This window comes from Hippoglossus hippoglossus, chromosome 8, assembly GCF_009819705.1.
Source record: "Hippoglossus hippoglossus isolate fHipHip1 chromosome 8, fHipHip1.pri, whole genome shotgun sequence".
Taxonomy (NCBI): Eukaryota; Metazoa; Chordata; class Actinopteri; order Pleuronectiformes; family Pleuronectidae; genus Hippoglossus; species Hippoglossus hippoglossus.
Genome location: NC_047158.1, coordinates 3,568,781 through 3,591,127, shown reverse-complemented (window position 1 = coordinate 3,591,127; position 22,347 = coordinate 3,568,781). Strand labels below are relative to the sequence as shown.

Genomic DNA, 22,347 nt, shown 5'->3' with positions numbered 1-22,347 from the left:
GCGGGGCTGAGTGGGAAGGGGCTGTTCGGTGAAACGATGGACGACAAGCACGCGGCGTCAACCCCAATTTATCCGTGGATGCAGCGGATGAACGCGTGCAACGGTGAGTGTCTGCTTCTTCCTCCTCTTCCTCCTCTTCTGCTCTTTCTTGCATATTTTATGATCCCCGTCATAAAACTGACGTTTGTTTCCGCTGTCAGCCCCTCTGCTCCCTGCTTCCTCCTCCTCCTCCTCCTCTCCCAGTAGCTGCTTTATGATCCCCGTTTGTTGGCCTGTCAGTCAGTCATGTGCTCGCTATTTTATTATCCGTCATAAAAGCGGGTTTGTTTGGGTTGTAGCTCCTGTTACTGTATGTGACCTGCTGACCGACGCAGGGCTGAGAGACTCAAGAGAAGAGGAAGCCTGTCAGAGGGAGAGAGAGAGAGAGGGAGAGAGAGACACAGTGTTGTGGGTGAAAACAAGGAGCAGATAAAGAGGACAGATAGAAGGAACTTCAAGCATGAAGTCTCTCCTCGCATTTCACTTTAAGTACCTCCTTGTTTTTTTTTAAATGCAATATTAATATTCTTCCAGGTTCCCAGTCCAGATTAGAAAAATAAAATAATCCCCCGAGCACCTGACACTTAACGAGAGAACATCTTCCTTAGCTTCTCCAAACTGTTGAGACGTGTAGAAAGCTGTGACAGCTCCTTCCTGCTCCTCTTATCTCACATGTTAACCACTGTGTATTCATAAACCCAACAGATTAGATATTATTACAATCAGACTTTGCCAAGTTCCGAGTGAAAGTGAGACGCGTAGGGACAGTTTATGAGAAGCAGGGAGGGGGGTGGGGGGGGCTGGGGGGGGGGGTGATTTGATTTATTTGTCTCCAGAAATAAGCACAAGTCGGCCCTGTTTTAATTCTGCTGTGAGCCCAAAGAGAAGCAGAGAGCGACAGTTGCGAGCGGCTGCACTGAGGAGCCGATTGTCTTTGTTTAAGAGAGAAAACGGCCTGTTGAGATGTCGCAGCCTAATGTTGGATAATAGAGGGCTGCTGTTGTACGAATCCCTGCAGGACAGTGCGAGTTATGACGGATGGGGTGAAAACAGGCAGAGGGAGAGAGACACGGGGAATCAAACGCGGCGCGGGACTATAAATGACAGTCGAGGACGTAAATGGCAGCTGGAGAGAGAGCGCAGAGTGGCAGCAGGAACCCTGAGTGCCCCGCCATAATCCGCTTTGCCTCACTTTTTTTATTTTTTATTTATGGGTATTTAGATATAGACGCGAGCCCCTGGGCGCCGTGCACGTCCACACACGTGGAGCTGCTCTTAGATCGATACAGAAACCGAAGCTGCTAAAATGACAACACGCCGATTTGTTTCCCACCGGGAGCCGAGAGAGGCCGGTGTTGGTGAGGGCGAGAGAGACTGAAGCCCTGGAAGCTGATCCTCACCGGGGGAATACCCTCTGAAATGTTACCGTCCGTCATTGTGCTAACTAATCTGTTTATTATTTGTATTGTTATTAGTGTCAGTATATTAGGAACACGGCGTTTCTGTCTTCACTGATGTTAAAAAAAAGTATATTTTATACAATAGGCCTACAAATACTGTTTAAAAATAAAGCATTCTTACATCTAATGTTAAAAACATATATATTTATTTGTTTTAATTATTTTTTGTATATTTCTGAAGTAGTTCAACGCAATAAAAAACGCACACACATAATTGGAAAGATCTGAATGATACACTGCACTGAATGTATTTGATTTAGGGTTGAATTGTAACTTTTTTTTTACCTCAACTTGGCAGAATAAATTACAATAAACAGAATGAATACAATATTATTGAATAGAATAGAATAGAATAGAGTAGAATAGAATAGGCCGCTCTGAAGGTGACGCAGTGCTCCGCGCTGTGTCACCAGGTACAGCCTGTGTTAGTCTGGTCCCAGTTAAAGTGTAACCCTCTCCTCCCTCCCTCTCTCCCAGGGACCTTCGGTAGCCCCGGCAGGCGCGGCCGGCAGACGTACACCCGCTACCAGACCCTGGAGCTGGAGAAGGAGTTCCACTACAACCGGTACCTGACGCGGCGGCGGCGCATCGAGATCGCGCACGCGCTCTGTCTCACGGAGCGGCAGATCAAGATCTGGTTCCAGAACCGGAGGATGAAGTGGAAGAAGGAGAACAAGCTGATCAACTCCAACTCCTCTTCCTCCTCCTCGTCCTCTTCCTCCACGGTGAACGGGGCCGAAGAAGAGGAGAAACGGACGGAATGAAAGAAGGGAAAAATAAAAGAAATAAACTGATGTGAGAAACATAAAAGAAGAGGAAGAGGAGAATGGATGCGAAGACATGCCTGTTCAGTCCTCCCCATCTCAAAGTTCGTCCAGACGTGACTGGTGTGAAAACTTTGGGGTTAAAAAAGTATATATAACAATTTCTTTTTTTTACCTGAGGAGGGATGAGGGAAGAACGAGGGAGAAATAGATGTCTCTCTAATGTCGCCAGTCACTTAACAATTTCATCCAACCGCTTCTTTGGACTGTGTCTGCCTCTCTGTCTCAAACTGGGAAATAATTTGGAAGGAGAAGGAACCGCCAGACTGTGGAAAGAAAAGAAAGCAAGAAAAAAGAGAAATAGCGACGTGAAAAAAAGAGAAAGAGGGTGAAGTGTGGCATTGTGTATTTAAAAAATACAACAAAGTAACCTGCAACCTAACGGGGGCGAGCTGCTCGGAGACACAACAATTCCTTGTTGCATTCCAAGAAAACCACCTAACTTCTTACTTAGTTTTTATTTTATTTGATGTCAAATGTACTTCTTATCTGTCAGGCACTTGCTGTGAAGCTTTAGGACACCCCCTCCCCCCGGAAACCAAACGATCTTATTTTGTAAACGTGTCGTGTGTGTAATATACCTTCAAACAAGCCCATACACACAGCACGGGTCACCTGAGGAGTGTGTGTTTGTCATACGGTGTTCATATTTAAACTGTATAGAAATAAGCAACGGAGAACCCACCCTGTACGTTGAAAATGATGTAATTTTTGGGTGGGGGTAATTTAACCTTTCCAGCTGTTTTACTTTTTCCAGTATTTGCGCTATAATGGGTTGGTGGGGAAGGGTTTTTGGGGGGGGGGGATTTAACCTACTGATGTTATTCGCCAAACTACCTAAAACGTTCAGGAAAGTGTATATTTTATGGATTTTTACATTGTTGGTTTATGTTAGTGTCCTTGTCAAGTAATTGCGTATATACTACCTATGAGAAATGCTCAATAAAATGTAAAGAAAGTATCTTTCTGTGATTTCCTTTCTTGCTGGTAAATAATTTGAGATTTGACTCAAGAGCGAGCTGTTTTATGATTTAATGGCGTACTCACCGACGCCCGCGCTCGAGACTCGTAAACCTTTCAGATTATTTGCTCGTGCGCGTAAAACGGCCGCGCACATATTTACGGCCGAGGCCGAGGGGCCACGTAAAGCGCGGAAGCGAGCGAGCGGCGGTCCGGTGGGGAAGTGACAGGGCGCGCGAGCCGCCGCCGCCGCCGGACTCAACTAATTGATGACCAGAGCAGAGAGAGAGAGAGAGAGAGAGAAAGTTGATCTGTCCTCGAGCTGGCCAGACACACACACACACACACACACACACACACACACACACACACACACACGCACACACACACTTCACCCAGACAAAGTGGACAATGTCCTCGTGACCCTTTGAACTCTGCTTGTCCTCTGAGTGACTCTACAGCTCCCACTTCACGTGACCCCTGCGTGTTTTCTAAACGCTCCAACCAAAAGAGACACAATTACATAAAAGCGCCACTATAACGTTATTGAGCTTGTATATATTTATTCTGGTAAAGAGGCCCTGCATGTTTTATCGGTGGTTTTCATAATAGCATGTGGAGAAATTCACCTTCACTCCACTCAGTGTGCTGACTATATTGAGCTGGACATATTAAGTTTGCCAATAAAAGCCTGTTCAGATGTAGAACATGGTGCCAATGTAATATACAGCACAGATTGTCAGTAAATAGCCCAAGTAATGAGAAAATAAAACATTTTGTGTGTGAGAGGCAGTAAGTTCAGATTTAACGTGGTATGTTTCACTGCAGTTAGCCATGATAATCACTGTGTTTTAGCAGTGAGACTAGGTTCAATAACGGAAAGCGACTTCTAGAGTCACCACCAAATGGTCTTATTGAAACATTATGCGGTAGAGTTTGAAGACTGGGACAAGCAGAGGATTTGATTGGGTTTGTGTATTTATTGCACAGGCGTCCCTCTTCGGAGGCTCTGACCATGCCAGGGTTTCTGATTTGTTTCCCACAGTGAGAATGGCCGCTGTAAGGTGAATATGCTGGCAGATGTTCTCTGTTAAACACGATGGTTTATCTTAGACTCAGAGGGCTCACTTTACCGGCCGACACACAAAAAAAGCTTTCCGTACTTTGGATGAAGAGTGTGATGGTTTATTTTATTTTGTCTCAGACATCAATTATGTTTGAAACAGGTTTGAGGATTTGGAAAAGCTGCTTTGTTTTACACTACGACACTTCTTTGGGTTGACTTTAAAACGTTTCACATGACCATAAGGTGGGAAAAAAAGGAAAATCTGTAACAATTTTACTGCAGCTGAAGTATGAAAATCTGAAGCATCTTAACATCTGTGCACAGCTGGACATTAGGTTACAGATTATAGTGAATCATGATCACATTTGCGCGCTTAGTGTAAGAACAAAATCTGCCATGAAGTCTATGATCTTATCCATAAGCAGTGTGAGCCGAGGGATTCAAACCCTGAGGCCTGACCTTCCTCCGTGCCATCGAGCAAACAGAACATAATAATGATGGAACAAAAAGGTGGTATACAAAAAGGATGTAACGCATATGAGGTGAAAACCCCCCAAAAAACGTACAAATCTAAATAAACCGGAGCCCCTGATCTCTCTGATCTCTCACTGTGGAAGTTGTTTGGATCAAAATGGTCAGTCGAGTGGTTTCATGGCACAAATATTTGGTGGGATGATTGAAATCTATATATAATGAGGGGAGTGTGTTCCGAAGTGTGTGCCAACTGGGTCAGTGCCTCCTCCGGCCTGTCCCTGCATTCCTGGCACACTTTGGGTTCTGTACTTTTGAAGGCCTCAGCAGCCGGCTCTCAGGCCAACTGCCGGCTGATTTAGTGCTGATATCTAAACTCTCGTGGCTAAAAATCTGCTTTGTGGATTTTAGGCCCTGTGTTTCTGCCTCTTGCAGCAGTTTCATTTTTTTTCTCTGCCAGGTCATTTTGAAATATTCAAGATGATTTCCATTCCAACTGCTGGTTCCTCTTGCTGATGCTACATGCGCCAGAAGCTCAGTAACCTGAAATGTGGCCTACAATACACGGACACAGACACACACACACACACATACACATGCATCCCTGCTGAGTGCGTTCATTTGAATCATTTCACACACTGAAAATCTGGAATTCCTCATCTGTCCCGTGCTCTCGCCGGTGTGCATGTACTGTGTTGTGTGTGTCAGCGTTACAATGAAATATGCACACCAGAGTGCACGCTGAGGCCTACTACAATAACACACGCACACTCAGACACACAGAGGCACCCTGGCTGAAATGCATCCCTGCCTGGGAATCAACAAATCATAAATCAGTAGATTTCCATCCACTTTGGACATCACAGATCGGGTGTACCATTCCTCTGCAGCTGGAAGGGAGGGAAGCTGAGAGAGACAGAGTGGATGAGAGAGAAAGAAAGAAAGAAAGAAAAAAGAAGCGAGAAAGAAAGAAAGAAAGAAAGAAAGAAAGATGCACGGTCGAAGGCCTAATGAGTTTTGAGTTTGGTCACATTGAAGATTAGGTTTTGGTCATTGTAAAAGTTTGGTGTGAAGATACTGGTGATTAAAAGTTAATTAAAATATTCTAATAGGCTATGACAGTGGAGGAGCCTGGTTACAAGACTGTTACACTGTAAAACACTAACTGACTAAATAAAGTCACTGCGTTGATTTTGTTGATGCGGTGGAAACATTAAATGTGGGTCGCTTTGCTCTGTAAAGATTTCGGGGGGGGGGGGGGGGGGGGGGGGCATCACACGCCCTGGCTGAATCTCTGTAACTTTATGATGTTTTTTTGTCTTGTTTTTTTGTTGAAGATGTTTTAGAAGGTGGCATTTCCATCTTTTATTATTGTCGTGTGAAATATTCCTTTATTTTAACTGATTATTCTATGGATGACATCATCGCTGCTCTTCTCCAGCCTGAGCAAACGTCTTTGAACAGACTCCAAAGAAGCGACGCATGCTGCCATATGACAGGAAAACTCAGGAGAGTTCAGACTCGGTCTAGTTTCTCCATTTCTGTCTCTTTAATCGCTGCAATAAATTATGACTGCAGTAGGTGGCGCTCTGAGCTCACCCCCGGCACCTCCAGCAGAGAGAGAGAGAAAGGGAGAGAGAGGGAGGGTGAGAGAGAGAGAGCTCCCCCCGCCCTCCCCGCCATCATTAGAAACCTCAGAGCATGAATTACCTCTCCAAAGTCATCGGCGAGAATTTACGACTGGTCAACAAAAGCACGTGACCGCACCTCCTCCTTCTCTCTCCTCCCTCACCTCACCCCTCACCTCCCCCATCACACACACACACACACCCCTCCATCGAACTCACACACACACACACCACCCCACCCCCATATTTGGACGGCGCATACAAAGCTAAAAACGAAGTACAGTGCAACGCCATAATTCACTAATACATCATAAATCGTTGAAAGTACCCGCGTTATAACGACCAAGAGAAATCTAACAAATCAAGCGCCCCGTGGTACTTAACAGTAAGACTGCAACTCTCTAAAACAACCTAAATGAGCTCTTACTTTGTAAACTCGTTCTCGGGGCGCTACCCAAATGGCCCCGACTATCAACTGCTAAATTATGGAGCCAGCAGCGGCGCAATGAACGGCGGGACGTACAGGGACTCTTCCTCCGCCACCATGCACCATGCGACGGGCTCGTATGGCTACAGCTACAATGGCATGGACCTGACCGTCACCAGCCGGGGAGGGGGGAGCAGCAACGCCGCCGCCAACGGAGGACACTTCGGGGGAGGCTCTGTCGTCGGGGACTCCCGGGGCTATGGCTCCCCGACCCCGGAGAGGAGTTTCCAACAGCCCTCCAGCTGCTCCCTTGCCTCCGTGGCAGACTCGCTTCTGTCACCCGCCGGTGGAGACACCAAGCTGTGCGCCCAGAGCTCGTCTCCGCGCTCGGAGCAACCAGGAAGCGGTAATCTCAGCTCCCCAAACCTGCCCTCCAACTCCTCCGGTGGCGGCGGCGGCGGCACGGCGCAGCGCTTCACGGAGCTGGACGACGCGTCGCCAGAGATCGACGAATTGCACCACAGCCGGGACACTGGCCACGGCCGGAACCCGTCCTCCCGGACCGGACACCCGCACCCCGTGCAGAAGCAGGAGGGCGGCGCGGCGGGACCAGCCTGCGGCAGCACGACGGGGAGCGAGGCTCAGACGCCACAGATATTCCCCTGGATGAGAAAGCTGCACGTAAACCATGGTACATGTTGCTCTCGTGTTTACAGCTCCGTGTCATAGACTGTTCCAGGGCGACGATATTAACAAAGCTGGGTTAATAGATGGTAGTGTAGCCTGAATGTTTGGACACATGGGGTTGGTGACAGCTGAGTTCTCGAGGAAGCTACACGGGGAGTCATGGAGCTCTTTGTATCAGCTTCCCTCTAAAGATCCAGTAGAGCTATCGCTGCTTTGATATGATTTGAGTAAAGAATGGCTGAAAGTCACGCAATTAGCCACGGTGCTTGGTTTTTGTGTGCACCCCGCCAAGCCTTTTTTCACTGCGTCAATTTAATATTTTCACATGACTGTTAAAAATTAGTCAGCAAGGTGTTTGGAAAGGCCCAAAAAATATCAGACACGGTTATTACATCTATGCAGATAAATAATCGATCGTGTTTTATTTGAAAATACGTGGAATCCTGAAAGTATGCAAAGAAAAGCAGTGTCTGGTTCACCATCTGAATTTAGGTCGATTATAAGCATGTTTTCCTCAGTGCATCCGTGTGTAATTCGCTCTATTCGCTGCTGTAGAAGCAACAGACGCTGCATGGCTGCCCCCCCTCTCTGCCTCAGCTCCCTCTTTTTTTTATTTTAGAAAATTCCACAAAAGCGTCATAAATCTGTCAGGGGAGAGGCGAGCCGGGCAGCAGAGCCCAACAGGCTGAGCAGCGCAGACAGAGCCGGGCGGTGGAGGTGGTGGTGAGGGGGGGAGAAAAGAAGAAAGAGAGGCCAGGAAGGCTTTGGAAGCTGTTGCTCCTTTGACAAGTGAAGCGTTTTTACGTGTGGGAACTTTATTAGGGAGGTGAGGCAGAGGACGGGGCCATAAAACCCTGAAGGGAAGCTAGACAGGGTGAAAAGTGAGGGTATAGAGAGGCTAGTGTTGGTGAGGGCCGGTTAAAAAAGAAAACAAGAATGTGACCAATAAAAGCATTTTTAAGACACGGGCTGTGGAGTGAGAATGGGAGGAATAAAATGTGAAGAAAGGCTGCTGTTGATTCCGATCAAACTGGACGGAATCTGTCGCCTGTGTCGTGAGGTGTGAAGCGGCTTTTGTGCAGTATAATGCTCCGCCAGAGATGAGTTGTTGCAGTCGTGTTTAGGAGGGTAATTTGTGGTCGTGTTGGTGCATTTCAGTGCGCTGTGGCACATCCATTGTCTTGTGTGCGTCCACTCTCTGTGTGCATTTTCCTTATAAAATATAACCCCGTTCATGTTACGTTTGCCCCATTTTCTCGTCCGCTTGAAACCCTCAGATATGACGGGCCCCGACGGGAAACGGGCGCGGACGGCGTACACCCGCTACCAGACCCTGGAGCTGGAGAAGGAGTTCCACTTCAACCGGTACCTGACGCGGCGGCGGCGCATCGAGATCGCGCACACGCTCTGCCTCACGGAGCGGCAGATCAAGATCTGGTTCCAGAACCGGAGGATGAAGTGGAAGAAGGACAACAAACTGAAAAGCATGAACCTCGCCACCGCCGGCAGCGCCTTCCAACCATAAAGAAAAAAATTAACCCATTAAAAAAAAAAAAAATCCATCCGTCCATCTCTTTGGAAAGGTTACAGCCATGACGCACAGGCTTCCCAACAAACTGTAGCAAGGCAATGGAGAAAAGAAGAGAAGCCAGTGGAGAGTGGAGCTGGAGGAGAAGACGTGATGAAGAAATGTGTCACAAACAGATTCCACATCGAGATTTCAAAAACACTTCCTACTATCAACTGAGTACTGTACAACACAGCGCAGCACTTTTTATTTGTTCGGCATGTTGGTCTTTGGTGTTTTAGGGCAACGTTAAAAAAAAAAAACTGTGGTACTTGCTCTTGTAAAAAAAAAGAAGAAGAAGAAGAAGAAACAAAAAGAAACGTAGTGTTCCTGTATGTCTTTGTCGTTTTTAAATTAGTTGTCCAGTGGAGAGGAGTCGAGGATGAATATGCTACCTAACATACGTCCTACCTTACAACCTTACTACCTACCTGTTGTTTAAGGTCTAAATGTCGTTGTGTGTGTCGAGTGCGGTGTTTTGTAATTGACAAAGTGCTTTCTAGAAAAGTCAGCATGTGAGCTCTTATGCGTAAGTTATTCACTGCCCAGCAACAGTAAATGTATCGGCCGCTCCCTTCCTCGGCGACTTTTCATCCAGATCTGATCCAGTTTTCGCTGAGCAGGGGACAGGGAAGGTGTGAGGGTCAGCTCGGTCTACATCTCCGTCTCCACACATAATGTTGTGTATTACTCAAAAAAAATATGTAACTGTATATTATTACTATTGTAATTATTGGATTCATGTTCCAGAAAGGATGTATATAGATATTGACATTTTTAAATGTACCCATGCAGTTCACTATTTGTACTCGCTGTGTGTGTGTGTGTGTGTGTGAGAGAGAGAGAGAGTGTGTGAGTGTGTGTGCGCATGTAAGGGAAATGGCTACCGTCCTGTAAGGCCTGTAAGCTTTCTGCCAATAAGCTTTTTGTATTTGTTTGTAACTTGGAGTAAAACAGACAATAACTAAGAGAAAAAGAAAGAAAGATAAAAAAAATAAAGTTCCTCATTCTCGTCATGAAAAGTAGACAGTCGCTTATGTGTCTAACTGCCTCACAAAGGACTGGGGATGGAACGCATGACAGCTAAAAGTGTCAGGAACCTTCAGGTTGTGCTGGAGCTGCGTCTTGGTTCGAGACCCGGGTGAAACAAGTGTCCTCCGCCAGTAACAGTTATGAATTAACTGTGAATCATATTTCTGTGTGTGAGGGTGTCAGGTAATAGCAGCGGCTATGAACTGACACACTCTGAACTCAGCGTCTCCCTAAGTGTATCCGTCTGAAAATAGGTGCAAGTGCAATAGTGGGTCTGCGCCATATGTGGGCCTGAGTCTAATTCCTGCAGAATATCCACTCTACTCCACCGCCTCACGCACGTGTGATCTGTGCGCAATATTCACTAAAATCTGATGCAAAAGTAATTTTATTTACCAATTTTCATTTTCCAGTTCTACAAAAGTAATTCATGAGGGGGAAAATCACATAAACACACTGGAGGCCTGTCCTCAAAACCGTCCAGCCCTCACTTGAACCCTGAACGCAACGCTTCCAAGGACAGCAGCATCACAGCGCAGAGCTCACTAATTACGAAATATGCTCACACCAACACACACACATGGCGTGGAGAGCAGACGCGCACACACATGCCAATTTTTTTATCTCTGCTGACCAAGCCTGACAAGACAACAAACTGCCCGCCGTGGACAGATTGGTCACTTTCCTCTAAACGGCCTTTCCTTTCCGCCCGAACCAGCGGCGACACTGGGTCTAATCCGGTTACCGTCTCCCGGTTTCCAACTGTAAACAACCAACTGAACTTTTAAACTCACCGACTGACGCTGCTGCGGGGTCCCTGATCACACGGCTCTGTTTCTGAGCTGATAGTCTGCTGGGGGTGAGGGGGGCAAGGTCCTGCTCCGAGCCTCATCTGGACGCAGCCTCTGTCTCCTGCCTCCTCTGTGTGTGTGTGTGTGCCCGGGTATATTTTTAAAGCTATCCCTTCTGCTTTGGGCCAAACTATAAAAAAGAAGGCAGCTTTGACATTTACATGTCAAACGGATGAGGCTTTTTATCTCCAAGTTGGACCGTAAAGATCGGGCCTGGCCTCAGACTGATACCTCTCACTGGCTCTCCCCTGGTCACGTGGGGTCCATAAAGTTAGTTTTATGGTTTTGGGGAGTTGACAATGTACTATATATTTCACATTCTAGAAAGCAAGTGACGGTTTAACGGCTTCGCGGGGATCCTAAAGGGGTCAGTAAAGTAGAGACAGAGCGGGAGAGGGAGGGAGCGTGTGTGTGTGTGTGTGTGTGAGAGTGAACAGGCCACTACCACCGGCCGCTGGTCCTGCTCCGGTTCACACGCGGAGCCCGGCGAGCTCCGGTCTGTGCCGCTCTGGACGCTGAGCAAGCCGGTACATGGAAAGGGCCAGGACGCACAGTAAGTACTGTTTGAAGGCTGCCTGTAAGTGGGGGATAAGTAGAGAATGAAAGGGGGAGGGGGTGAGAGAGAGCTGTGCAATTACCATGTCACTCACTCACTGTGTAGTGCTGCTGTATTAACCCGCTGGCGGAATGCCGCAAAGCTCCGGTGTGTTTATGATATTTGAGAGTCGCTGTTGTGACCGGTCCGGGCCGCGCGAGACGGTGTTGGCGACTGAGATGGAGGAAGATGTTTTACATCTGTGCAGCCCCCCCCCCCCCCCCCCCCCCCCCTTAACACACTCACACACGTTTGTGTGCGTTTTACTGTGTGCGTAATGATGGCTGTGCGTAATGGCGCGCAGGCACATAGGGGGCCTGCTGTAGGTGGTTTTCTTCGTGAAGAGCTGGCTCGCAGTAAACACAGGGAGCTTAACATTCGTACAGCGATTGTGTACCAATGTATCGCTGGGCGCGAGCTCGTGCGTTTGTGCGTGTGGCGTAAGAAAACGGTAGAAGGAAAAGGTCAAACAAAGATTGGCGATTAATACATGGCTCTACCATGATGTTTTTGTAAACTTTTGATGTGGGTGTTTTGGATCGTTAGGATATTACATCCACTGAACGGCTGATGAATTGATTGGTTGTTCTTCCAGTGATTTTATGAAGGCTTGAAACCGATCCAACTATTATGTGCGCTCCCCTTCTGGATCAGAGGGAAAACACATAGTAATCTAGTTGTGAAGTGAAGGCATGTTCCTCCCTAATGGCTTTTTTTTACATCTGTATTTTTTGGAAAGGAAACGTTTCATATCCTATAGTTTTTTTTTTTTTTTTTTCATTTTTACGCACGAGACAGCTGTGCGTAAAAATGGCGTCAGTGAACAATGATAACATTAACCAACAAGAAAATGGACAAGGACACACACATACGGGGAAAGAGAGAGAGAGGGCCTGATGTTCGTCCTTGGGTACAAGAAAATCTTTGTCCGTCCCTCGCCCTTGTATTTTCCAGGCAGGATGGGTGTGAGTGAAAAAGCGTCGCGCACGCAAACATTCCCAAGGCCCAACATCAGAGTCCTTGCGGTTTTTTTAATGTCAGAGCTTTGACCTGTTCAACACACACGCGCGCGCACTGTATATCTGCTCAGCTCAAGCGCCTCTGAACTCCCAGTGTCAACCAACATTTACACAATAAGTGTTCCGAAATTACTCACTATACGTTACATCCACCGATGGCACACAAATGCAATATTGTAACCAACACCAGTCACACGTTATATGAATCAGGAATGAAATCACGAGGCACGGAAACATCCGGTGTGACATCCTCTGTGTAGCAGAAGACACTGGAGACTCCCTCACTGCGCAGTGCTGCGGTCCCTCGGTCTAACAGCCGGAGGCTCACACTCAACACACAAATACACATTAAAAAAAATAATAATAAGAGAAACCAGTTCCAGCACACCGGGCTGAACAGTATCAAATATTAACGGGATTTTCTAAAGTAATAGCACTAATAATGAGGCCAGATGACAACAAAAATCTCCCTCAAACAACCCGAGGCCACATTTAAACCAGTTACTCCAAAAACAGCAGTGAAACATATAGCACTAATAAAACGCTGCCACACATTACACATGATAACATCCCTAATAAAACACGTATCCGTTTGGGATCCCAGTCTGAACGCACATTCCAGACTGAGCCACTGAGGAGCATCCAAGAAACAAGTCTGGGATCAATACTCCGCGTTAGAAAGCAGCAGTGAGTTGTTGTATTTCTTTAAAAAATATATATAAAGCTACTGATGAAGAAATATGATATCTTCTTCTCGTATACAGCCTACGCTATATTGTTCATCTTATTGGTATTTACTAAATCCGTGCCTGTCCTACTTTTCTTTCTTTTTTACATTTCTTTTTATGAACTTTCTCTAGTCGTTTTTTTTGTGTTTTTTTCAGTATTCGTCACAGTATGAGCCCTAAACTAAACGCTCCGTGTAGTAGCACATGTGTGTACACAGCATATATGTAAGTATGGTGAGTGACGAGCGCACAGTTAATCCTCTGTACTCCGCTAATAAGAGAGGATCTTGCTTTCGGAAGTTCCCTCTCTGCTCTCAAACTCTCATTTGTTATGTTCACGTTACATGTGAAACCGCGCCGCCCGCTCCGATGCGTTTTCAGTCTGGGGATTCCAGGCGCTGCCCTCCGCCATCGCAATGATTTTTCACAAAGTTCACAAGAATGTGAACTCGGAGCCATGTTCGGGATACCATAAATTATTCAGACACCGGAGGAGGAGGAAAAACACGAGGGAAACCCCTCTTCTTTTTCTGTAAAGTTTGTTCTGGGTAATCATGGGAAACTGGTTCACTCCAACATATGCGTTCAACTCTTTCCAATTAAAATATAAAATGTATAATGACGATTAAAACCTGTTTTTATACATTAAAGAGCAATAACATATTATTATAATGTATCATAATTCAATAAGTTGTCCGTGATATCAGTCAGACGTTATTTAAAACAAAAATAATAAATAAAAAAACAAATCAATTAAAATGATTAATATTACATTATTTACTTTAGCTTACAACAATGGCTAAATATTAATTAATGAATTAATAATTGTGATAATTATACAGTGTCATGGTTGCCGTAATTGTCGATCTAAATGGAACTAGTACGACTACTGCTGCTACTACGACGACGACGACGACGACTACCATTACCACTACTACCATTACCACTACTACCACTACCACTACTACCATTACCACTACTACCACTACCACTACTACCATTACCACTACTACCACTACCACTACTACCACTACTACTACTACTACTACTACTACTATTACTACTACTACTATTAATAATAATAATAATAGTAATAATATTTCGTCTTTTATTTTGGATGCAGGATCAGATACATGTTGTTTTGTGTATGCATACGGGTTAATATCTTTTCCAGCGTGACAAAAATGTGTATTTGCGTTTCATATCCAACCATATAGACAAGTGTGTGTGTGTGTGTGTGTGTGTGTGTGTGTGTGTGTCTGTGTGTGTGTATGTGTGTGTATGTCTGTGTATGTGTGTGTATGTGTGTGTGTGTGTGTGTGTGTGTGTGTGTGTGTGTGTGTGTGTGTGTGTGTGTGTGTGTGTGTGGGTGTGCGTGTGTCGGGGTCCTTGAGGAAGTTTCAGTTCAGTAAACAGGAAGGCGAGAAAACTCCCCATTTCATTTTTCATCTACTTCCTCCTTTTAATGATGACACCCCCCCCCCCTCCCTCTCTCTCACACACACACACACACACCCACACAGACACACACACACACACACACACACACACACACACACACACACACACACACACACACACACACACACACACACACACACACACACAGTGTTCCTCTCCTTGTGAGGATACAGTAAAGTGAGAGGCTGTGACATGGGAAGGCGCTGCAGCTGAGCTCTGTATGGCTTCTTTTGTGTTTTCTGTGTGTGTGTGTGTGTGTGTGTGTGTGTGTGTGTGTGTGTGTGTGTGTGTGTGTGTGTGTGCATGTGTGTGTGTGTGTGTGTGTGTGTGTGTGTGTGTGTGTGTGTGTGTGTGCGTGTGTGTGTGTGTGTGTCATTGTCATCTGTTTCCCGTTTATGTACACAGGGCAGAGCCGCCTCTCCTCGGCATTATGTGTATAATGTGTATTATGTGTGGTGGCTTGCTGCTGCTTTGAACCTGCCCGGGCTGTCAGGAGGCGCTGAGTTTGGCTTCACAGTCTCTGTGCTGGTGATGATGAGTGGGGTGAGTAACTAACGCGACGGGCCCTGTTCTTTCCATTGCAAAGGTGTGCGCTTGTGCGAGTGTGTGAGGGACACGCTGGCTTTGTGTGGGAGTGAGTGGGGTGTGTTCTGGTGTGTTTAGTGGGTTTGTTGGCAGGGCACGAGACAGCTGACACCGAAAGACACAGAAAGAGAGAGGGAGGAAAGTGAAGGAGAGAGGGAGCAACAGTTTGATCAGGTGGTTTCTGTGAGTTTGGCTCAATGACTGCGTAAAGTCAGAGGAGTGGACCTGTACACGGGGACACTGTGAAGCAATCACACAGAAAACCTGTACCCGATCCCTGCAACCACACACACACACACACACTCTACCCCTCCCTCCCTCCCTCTCTGTGTCATGGCTGCGGACTCTCTCCTCTCCGCAGCATCTCTCTGCGCTAAAGTCGGCATTTGCGGAGGGACAGCGTCTCGTGCATACTGATAGGGGTGAACCGCGCGGCCACGCTTCATGAATAATGCACGAGGAGAAGTCACCGCGAGGTCAGCAGACGGGCTCGAGCCACGCAGGCGCAGGAGAGGGGAGAGAGCGCACGCACGCACGCAGCGCGCCACCGTTCCATTGTGTGCGTGTGTTTACTCCACCAACAACATGGGGGAAAGGAAAGGAAGACCGTCTGCTTTATTTATTTATTTGTTTACATGTCGGTGCGTCACGTTTCCGGCTCAGAGGAGGCACGTTTCACCCAGACAAACACAAACCGCCATTATTTAAATCAGGTTGGCTGCGTAAAACATAACCTATGTAAATATAAATATAAATATAAATATAAATATAAATATAAATATAAATATAAATATGTGATAATCGTGGTATTTATAATTTTAATATTCCAGACAGGCTTAATTTTATTTCAATATCTGACCAGCACATTATGTGTCTTTTTAACACCAGAACAAATAATATAGATGTTATGCTATATGTTTTCTTTGTAATCTCTTTTAATGTAATCCAAACTCTGCATCACCTGTTTTTTTATTTTATAAAGAATTTCGATAGAATGACAACGACAAAAAGTTACATAAGAAAATGCACCATACTTTAAACTGAAATAGTGTTAATCTACGTAAAAACGTAAATAGTCATGTAAATAGTCATAATATTTATTTTAATGAAGAGACATTTTAAATTATAAATTGAAAAATAGGTTATGTGTATAAAGGATCTCCAAATATGCGTGTTAATTCAATGTCTGTTGTTGGATTTGTAATGTGTTCAAGTTAAACAAACAGTATTTTATAGTTACACAATCTATCTAGAAAATACGAGAACTAAAAAAGGTTTGTTAAAAATAGTAAAGCGCATTTTCAACACTTAAATTCATATTTAGTCGCATGAACAGACCACTAACATAGCCTGATCATAGGAACATCATGACAGATAAATAAACTCAACATTATTTATCTTGTCACAGTCTGTCATTTAATACCAAGGATGCTTCCTGACTGACACGCGCTCCGCTGCTCTCTGTGACACCACCCCCATCAAGAGAGTTCAGTCACATGACTTCAATGTGACACCTGTAGTAAAAGTCCTCTTGTTTCTACATCAGCACACAAACACACTGGACATTACGTGTTTGCATTGTTTTATCAGCGGCACTTTATTCTGACACTGTGGATAAAGGCTGGTGAGATATGATTTGTTTGCCTTGCCGTTGAGAGATATGAGAAGTTGATTACGTTGAAACTATTTAATTCTACTCAGGGGATGGCTGAGTGTTATGTTTGTTCTTTCAGGATATAGAGTGTTCAGCAGATGCGTGGTAAACACTCTATAGAGTTCAGTTAACAAAGAACTTTGTTTCATTTACATAAATAGATTATCATTTTAATATGTGCAACCGATGTAGATTTTTTTTTTTGCAAATCCAAAATACTTTTTTTCGTGGAGAGAAAACACATCTGTTCTTAGACTTATTATTCTACCACTAAACCCCAGATAGCATACGGATGTGAGGCACTTCAGGCCTTGAAGCGGCACTTCTGGCCCTCTTGTGGCCCAGACTAAATGGATGTTAGCCCAAAGTAGCCCACTTGTAAAATAACAAATGTGGTTCAAATATCCCAAAACAAATGTGGGTAATGATTTTGAGAAACATGCAGTCCTCTAGGCAAGGTGTAATCTGGATGTGAAACTAGAGTGGCCCATGTGGTAAATGTGAATATGGCCCAAATAGTACAAACTTGGGCCACCTTTGGCACATTTGGTTGGACAGGCGGTACTGCTATGGCATACTTGTGGTCCAGATCTGGCAAACAGGAGCAGACCGACCAAGTGCCACCATTCTACGCAGTGTGGGCTGGATGACAGTGTTTGGTGTGGGCCAAAACTATTTTGCTACGTGGGACTGTATTCCATCAGCCACGAGACGGCACAATGCAACAGCAGCCACAGTCACATACTAACATTTACATCTGCAGAAAGAACTGCTGCATATTGTATACATCGTACATTACAAATAATGGACAAATTACACAGTAACACAACCTTGATCCTGTCTTTATACTGTACGTTTTTGAAAGAGAAAAAACAGCCTCGTATATTGAGTATTATTTTTACTTTTTTGTTGTATGTATAGTGTTTCTATTTGTATTCATATTTTTATTCTTATCTGAATAATTACATTATAAGCTGCTGTAATAGTCGGCCTACTGAGGAACTGTTGGATCGGCAGTTAAAGCTTGTCCAGACTTTTCTTTTTTCTAAAAGCTGCTTTGAGTCTTTTCCTCCCTGAAACAATAACCGGTGACTTTTTAAAGATTATGCCACTTCATGTTTACTTCAGCACACACACACACACACGCGCACGCACACGCACACACACACAAACAAACACACAGGCTTTGCACTGTATTATTCCCGGAGCCTGCTGCAGTTCCCTCGCGCCGCCACCAGAGCCCGCTTCAGACCAGGAGGACGGCGCGAGGCGACCCGACACGCCTCGCGAGCCCCGTCTCCTCCCTGCACGCGCCCCCGTCCCCCGTGTCTCTGCCTCCTGTAACCGACGATAGCCCGGTGCAACCTCCCGTCTCCTCAAATACACAAGTGTCAGAAGTGTCGCCGTCTGGCGCGGCTGAGTGATGGTGAGTGAGAAACACAAATATGTCTGCGCGCAGATAAAAGTGTCGTTTTAATGAGGCGCCGCTGATTAATGTCCGCTCTCTTTACGTTACTATTTATTTCCTCCTCACGGCTACAAGCGGAGGAAGTAGTAAGGAGCAGCGTGTATAAAGTGGCCCATATCTTTCCTATTCCCGTCTGTGTCTGTGGAGGAGGAGGAGGAGCAGGAGGAGGCCCTGGCTGTTATCAGCAGAGCAGCCGGGCTGCACGTCCCGGCCGCGGCCGCCTTGCCTGCAGCTCAGGGTTCACCGAGTTGAAGGGTCAAAAGTTCCTCGTCGTGCGTGAGTTCCGCCCTCGCCTCGCCTCGCCTCTCCTCCCCTCACTCACTCCAATCTGCGCCAATTGCTGTATGTCAAAGGCAGAGGGAGGGAGGGAGGGAGGGGGGGGGGGGGGGGGGGGGGTGTACAGATGAGAGAAATGATAGCAGGAGGCAAAGGAGAGGTGAAGGCCTGACCTTCCCTTCCTGTCCCCTGGTAACAAAAGCAAAGCTCCTCCTGGCGTACAGAGAGAGAGAGAGAGAGAGAGAGAGAGAGAGAGAGAGAGAGAGAGAGAGAGATGAAGGGGGAAGAAAGGCAGGAAAAAAGGAGGGGGGGTTGAAGGTGGTGCTGGTTGTGGTGGGAGAGGAGGTATTCAGTGACATGGAGGTGGGTGGGTGGGGTGCAGGTGTTTGGCTGCACATTTCCCTCACACCGGCTGACATTTGTCTCATATAAGGTTACTACTTTTCCTCTTTGATATTTTGGCCTTTGGTCATTACAGAGGTGAAGGAGAAGAGGAGCAAACCAAAGGCCTAAAGACAAATAAACAAGTATCATTATTTCTATTAAATTTCAGTTATGAGTGCAGAAACTCTGGACTCTATAAACCATAAATAAAACCAGATAAACCCATTGCTCACTGTAACTTCCCTCTATATAATCCAATCCATTTTGGCAGCTCCTGACATTAATGTCACAGTAACCTGGTCTAGTTCCCATGTATAAAAGCAAGTATTTTCACTTCCATGTTAAAAATCGTCTCGGTAATACATCTTAAATAAAGAAACCAGGGTTCTGTGTAAATAACCAGAGGTCAGTACAAATGCTTCCCAAATAATTTCAGCAGAGCAGCGCACTTCCTCTGCTCAGCCTTATCAGCAAAGGCCTGTCAATCTCCTCCACCATCCCCAAAATGATTACTCTGCTTATCTGATTTACACTGTGAGATTAATGTGGGGCCAAGTTCACTCCGCTGAGCTGAGAGGAACGAGCCTACAACCATTTTCCTTCTCTCTTTCTCTCTCTCTCTCGTCTTAAAAAGGACTTGGCCACACGTCTGTGCATCGTATTCACAGGCAGCTACAAAGATGTGGTAAACAAACAGTAGAATACATCTTAAGCAAATATTTGATTATGATATAGATAAAGTAAAATGTAAGGTAATGAAGGTGAACTCGTGGAATCTGTGGATCGGCCACTTTGACATCAAACACTGTGATAAACTATACGGAGCTGCAGGAACTGAATTACTACTGGATGATAATCCCAGTAAATGAATAATCTGTTTATTGACGTAAACACACTGGCCTGCAGGCACGGCTCAGCCTGGCCCAGTTTGCCCCACTTCACATCCATGAAGGTAATGAGTGAATAACCAGGTTACAGGTCCCCTCTTTATCCAGGTTCATCCCGAGTTCACAGATTTAATTCACTTGAGCTCGTAGCATGCTCGCTCCTCTCACAGCAGGCAGTTGTCCATGCATACGTTTAAATAATGACGTCCACTTGCACGTGCGCGGCCCTTTTAAAATGTCACATATACTCACCAGGTGTATTTATATATATAGAAAAAATACAGAGTTATTCAGAAATTATAAAAAGAAATGAAAGTGAACAGAAAATACAATAACTTGAATCAGTTATGTGACATAGTGATGATGCTGTTGATATAATGTAGAATTATCAGGGAAGTAATACTGTGGTAATTAGCAGGGTGGAGGAGTGTGGACACAAGTAACCATAGTGATATTCTCAACAACTTTGCAAATGAATTAACACGACACTAACCAGCAGCAACAGCTGTAATAGAAATAACAAGCCTTAGTTTTTATGCGCTAGCCATGAGCGGCTCTGATTGGTGGTTTAGAAATGCAGTTCTTGCAAATTGCATTGCAAGCTGTTATTTTCGGCCTCATATGGTCACAACATAGTAGCAGCCTAGTTTTAGTAAATATGAGAAAAGGGTATTTGCGGAAATGTCCCCCCCCCCCCCCCCCCCTTTCCCCATCGGCAGTTTGCAAAGTGTCGAATATTTAATATCGGTGTAAATCCGACTCATGGCTCCATCTGATCTCAAAGGAAACCAGGCTGTTTTTATGAACCCAAGCTCCAACATGACACAGCTTTTTCAACTGAACTCTCCCTTGAGAAACTGTAGCTGTTTCCAAAATGACTTACATAGTCCACTATGTATTGGGTCTGCTACTTTGTTGTGCTGTCTCAATTTGTATACCCCATAGTAGACTTATTGTATCCCACAATGCAGCATTAAACATAGTGTACAACTGATTGTCTTTTTACGGCGCCATATATACCATCATGCAAACGTGTGAGCATCATAGCATCATCTTCATCTTTTCACCTACAATTTGAAGACATCTTGCTCGTCTACCAAAAGCAACATGTCTGCTGATATTTTAATTGTCGTGAGCATAAAGGACAATGACTGATATTCGCTCATGTTGTTAAAGCTTGCGCATCACAAACTGCAGCAAGCAAGTTTATTTGCACTGCACATTTAAACAAGGCAATTCAAAGTGCTTTTTACCTCAATTAAAAAAGCAGTAAGACAAAGTGTAATTGGATCCAAAGCTTTGCATACTGGGTATCCTCCCTGAGGAGCAGATTCACAGAGGATTGAGTTACTTGGCTACTGAAAATTCTGAACTTACTAGCAAATTAAAATATTACAATCTCCTGGTTACCCCCAACATAATGCATTGGAGAGACAGAGTAAAAATGTCTTTATTATGTAGAATATCAGAGTGAGAGTCCAGCTCCCAGCTCCTGTTCTGATTCTGTTCAATCACATTTATACAAGTATGTCTTTATTTGATCGGTACCTGTATAAGAACTTACTCTTCACTGCTCAGTAAGAGAATGTAGCTAAAGTTTTATATTAGAATTGGTAATGTGATGGATATCCATTATGATGAATGTTAGGTGTGAAACGGGTCATGATCAGAGCAGACAGACTATAATATGGAGTTGAGACTGCTAGGAATTGTCTTATTATGTGTGGCGTAAAAAAGTTCTTAAAATTCTTAAACTTCCTTATTGTGGTTCAGAGAATAACGTACAATAGGAATGTGAGAATAAAAGGAGACAGAAATAAATGAATAGCCTCAGATGTGACTTAATAAAAGGCAGCAACAAACAAAAAGAAAAGTTATACCACAAATGTTATATTTATTTATGTGGGAAAACACACTTAGTATAACATGTAAACCGAACTGATTTTCGGTTTTGCCAATGAGCTCTGTCTCTGTACGTAAACTCCGCACACAGTTAGTAGAGGAGTGAATATCTTTTCAGACACTTCCTCTGAGGTGAGTCTGCGCCTGCGCCGTGCACGCGTATCAGTGCGCGCGGCGGTGTCATTTATACTTCGACAATAGGAAAAGGAGAAATGATCCTGGTAGAGAAGAAGAAGAATCTGTATGAGAGAGAGAGACCCCCCCCCCTCTTTCTCCTTCTCCATATCTGCCGACCATTTTTCTTCAAAGTAATGACTCCAACTCAATTTAGTATGACGGGAGAGAGAGGGAGGGAGGGGGAGTAAAGAACAAAATG

At 45.1% G+C, this 22,347-nt stretch overlaps 3 protein-coding genes across 7 annotated transcripts in view; all 3 read left to right on the top strand.

Moving 5' to 3' along the window:
- The window catches only part of hoxb6a (homeobox B6a), a 4,028-nt gene extending 744 nt beyond the window's left edge, over positions 1-3,284 (top strand). Inside the window, exons 1-2 of the mRNA XM_034594353.1 lie at positions 1-103; positions 1,977-3,284. The exon at positions 1-103 is cut by the window's left edge and continues 744 nt beyond it. Of these exons, the coding sequence (XP_034450244.1) occupies positions 1-103; positions 1,977-2,263 (390 nt within the window). The 3' untranslated portion in view covers positions 2,264-3,284. The remainder of the gene's footprint in view (positions 104-1,976) is intronic.
- hoxb3a (homeobox B3a) overlaps positions 1-22,347 on the top strand; it is a 103,922-nt gene that overhangs the window by 13,268 nt on the left and 68,307 nt on the right. Inside the window, exon 1 of one of the 5 annotated variants that reach the window (XR_004614774.1) lies at positions 11,035-11,565. The exons of 1 other annotated variant lie outside the window; for it this stretch is intronic. The gene's annotated coding sequence lies outside the window, so the exon portion shown is untranslated. Of the gene's footprint in view, positions 1-11,034; positions 11,566-15,208; positions 15,359-18,379; positions 18,481-22,347 lie in introns of those variants that run through there. 3 more of the 5 variants (XR_004614780.1, XR_004614771.1, XR_004614772.1) reach the window with 3 other exon arrangements.
- hoxb5a (homeobox B5a) lies at positions 6,651-10,151 on the top strand. The gene is made up of 2 exons (XM_034594349.1): positions 6,651-7,566; positions 8,840-10,151. The coding sequence occupies exons 1-2, from the start codon at positions 6,864-6,866 to the stop codon at positions 9,085-9,087; spliced, it is 951 nt and encodes a 316-aa protein (XP_034450240.1). The 5' UTR covers positions 6,651-6,863; the 3' UTR covers positions 9,088-10,151.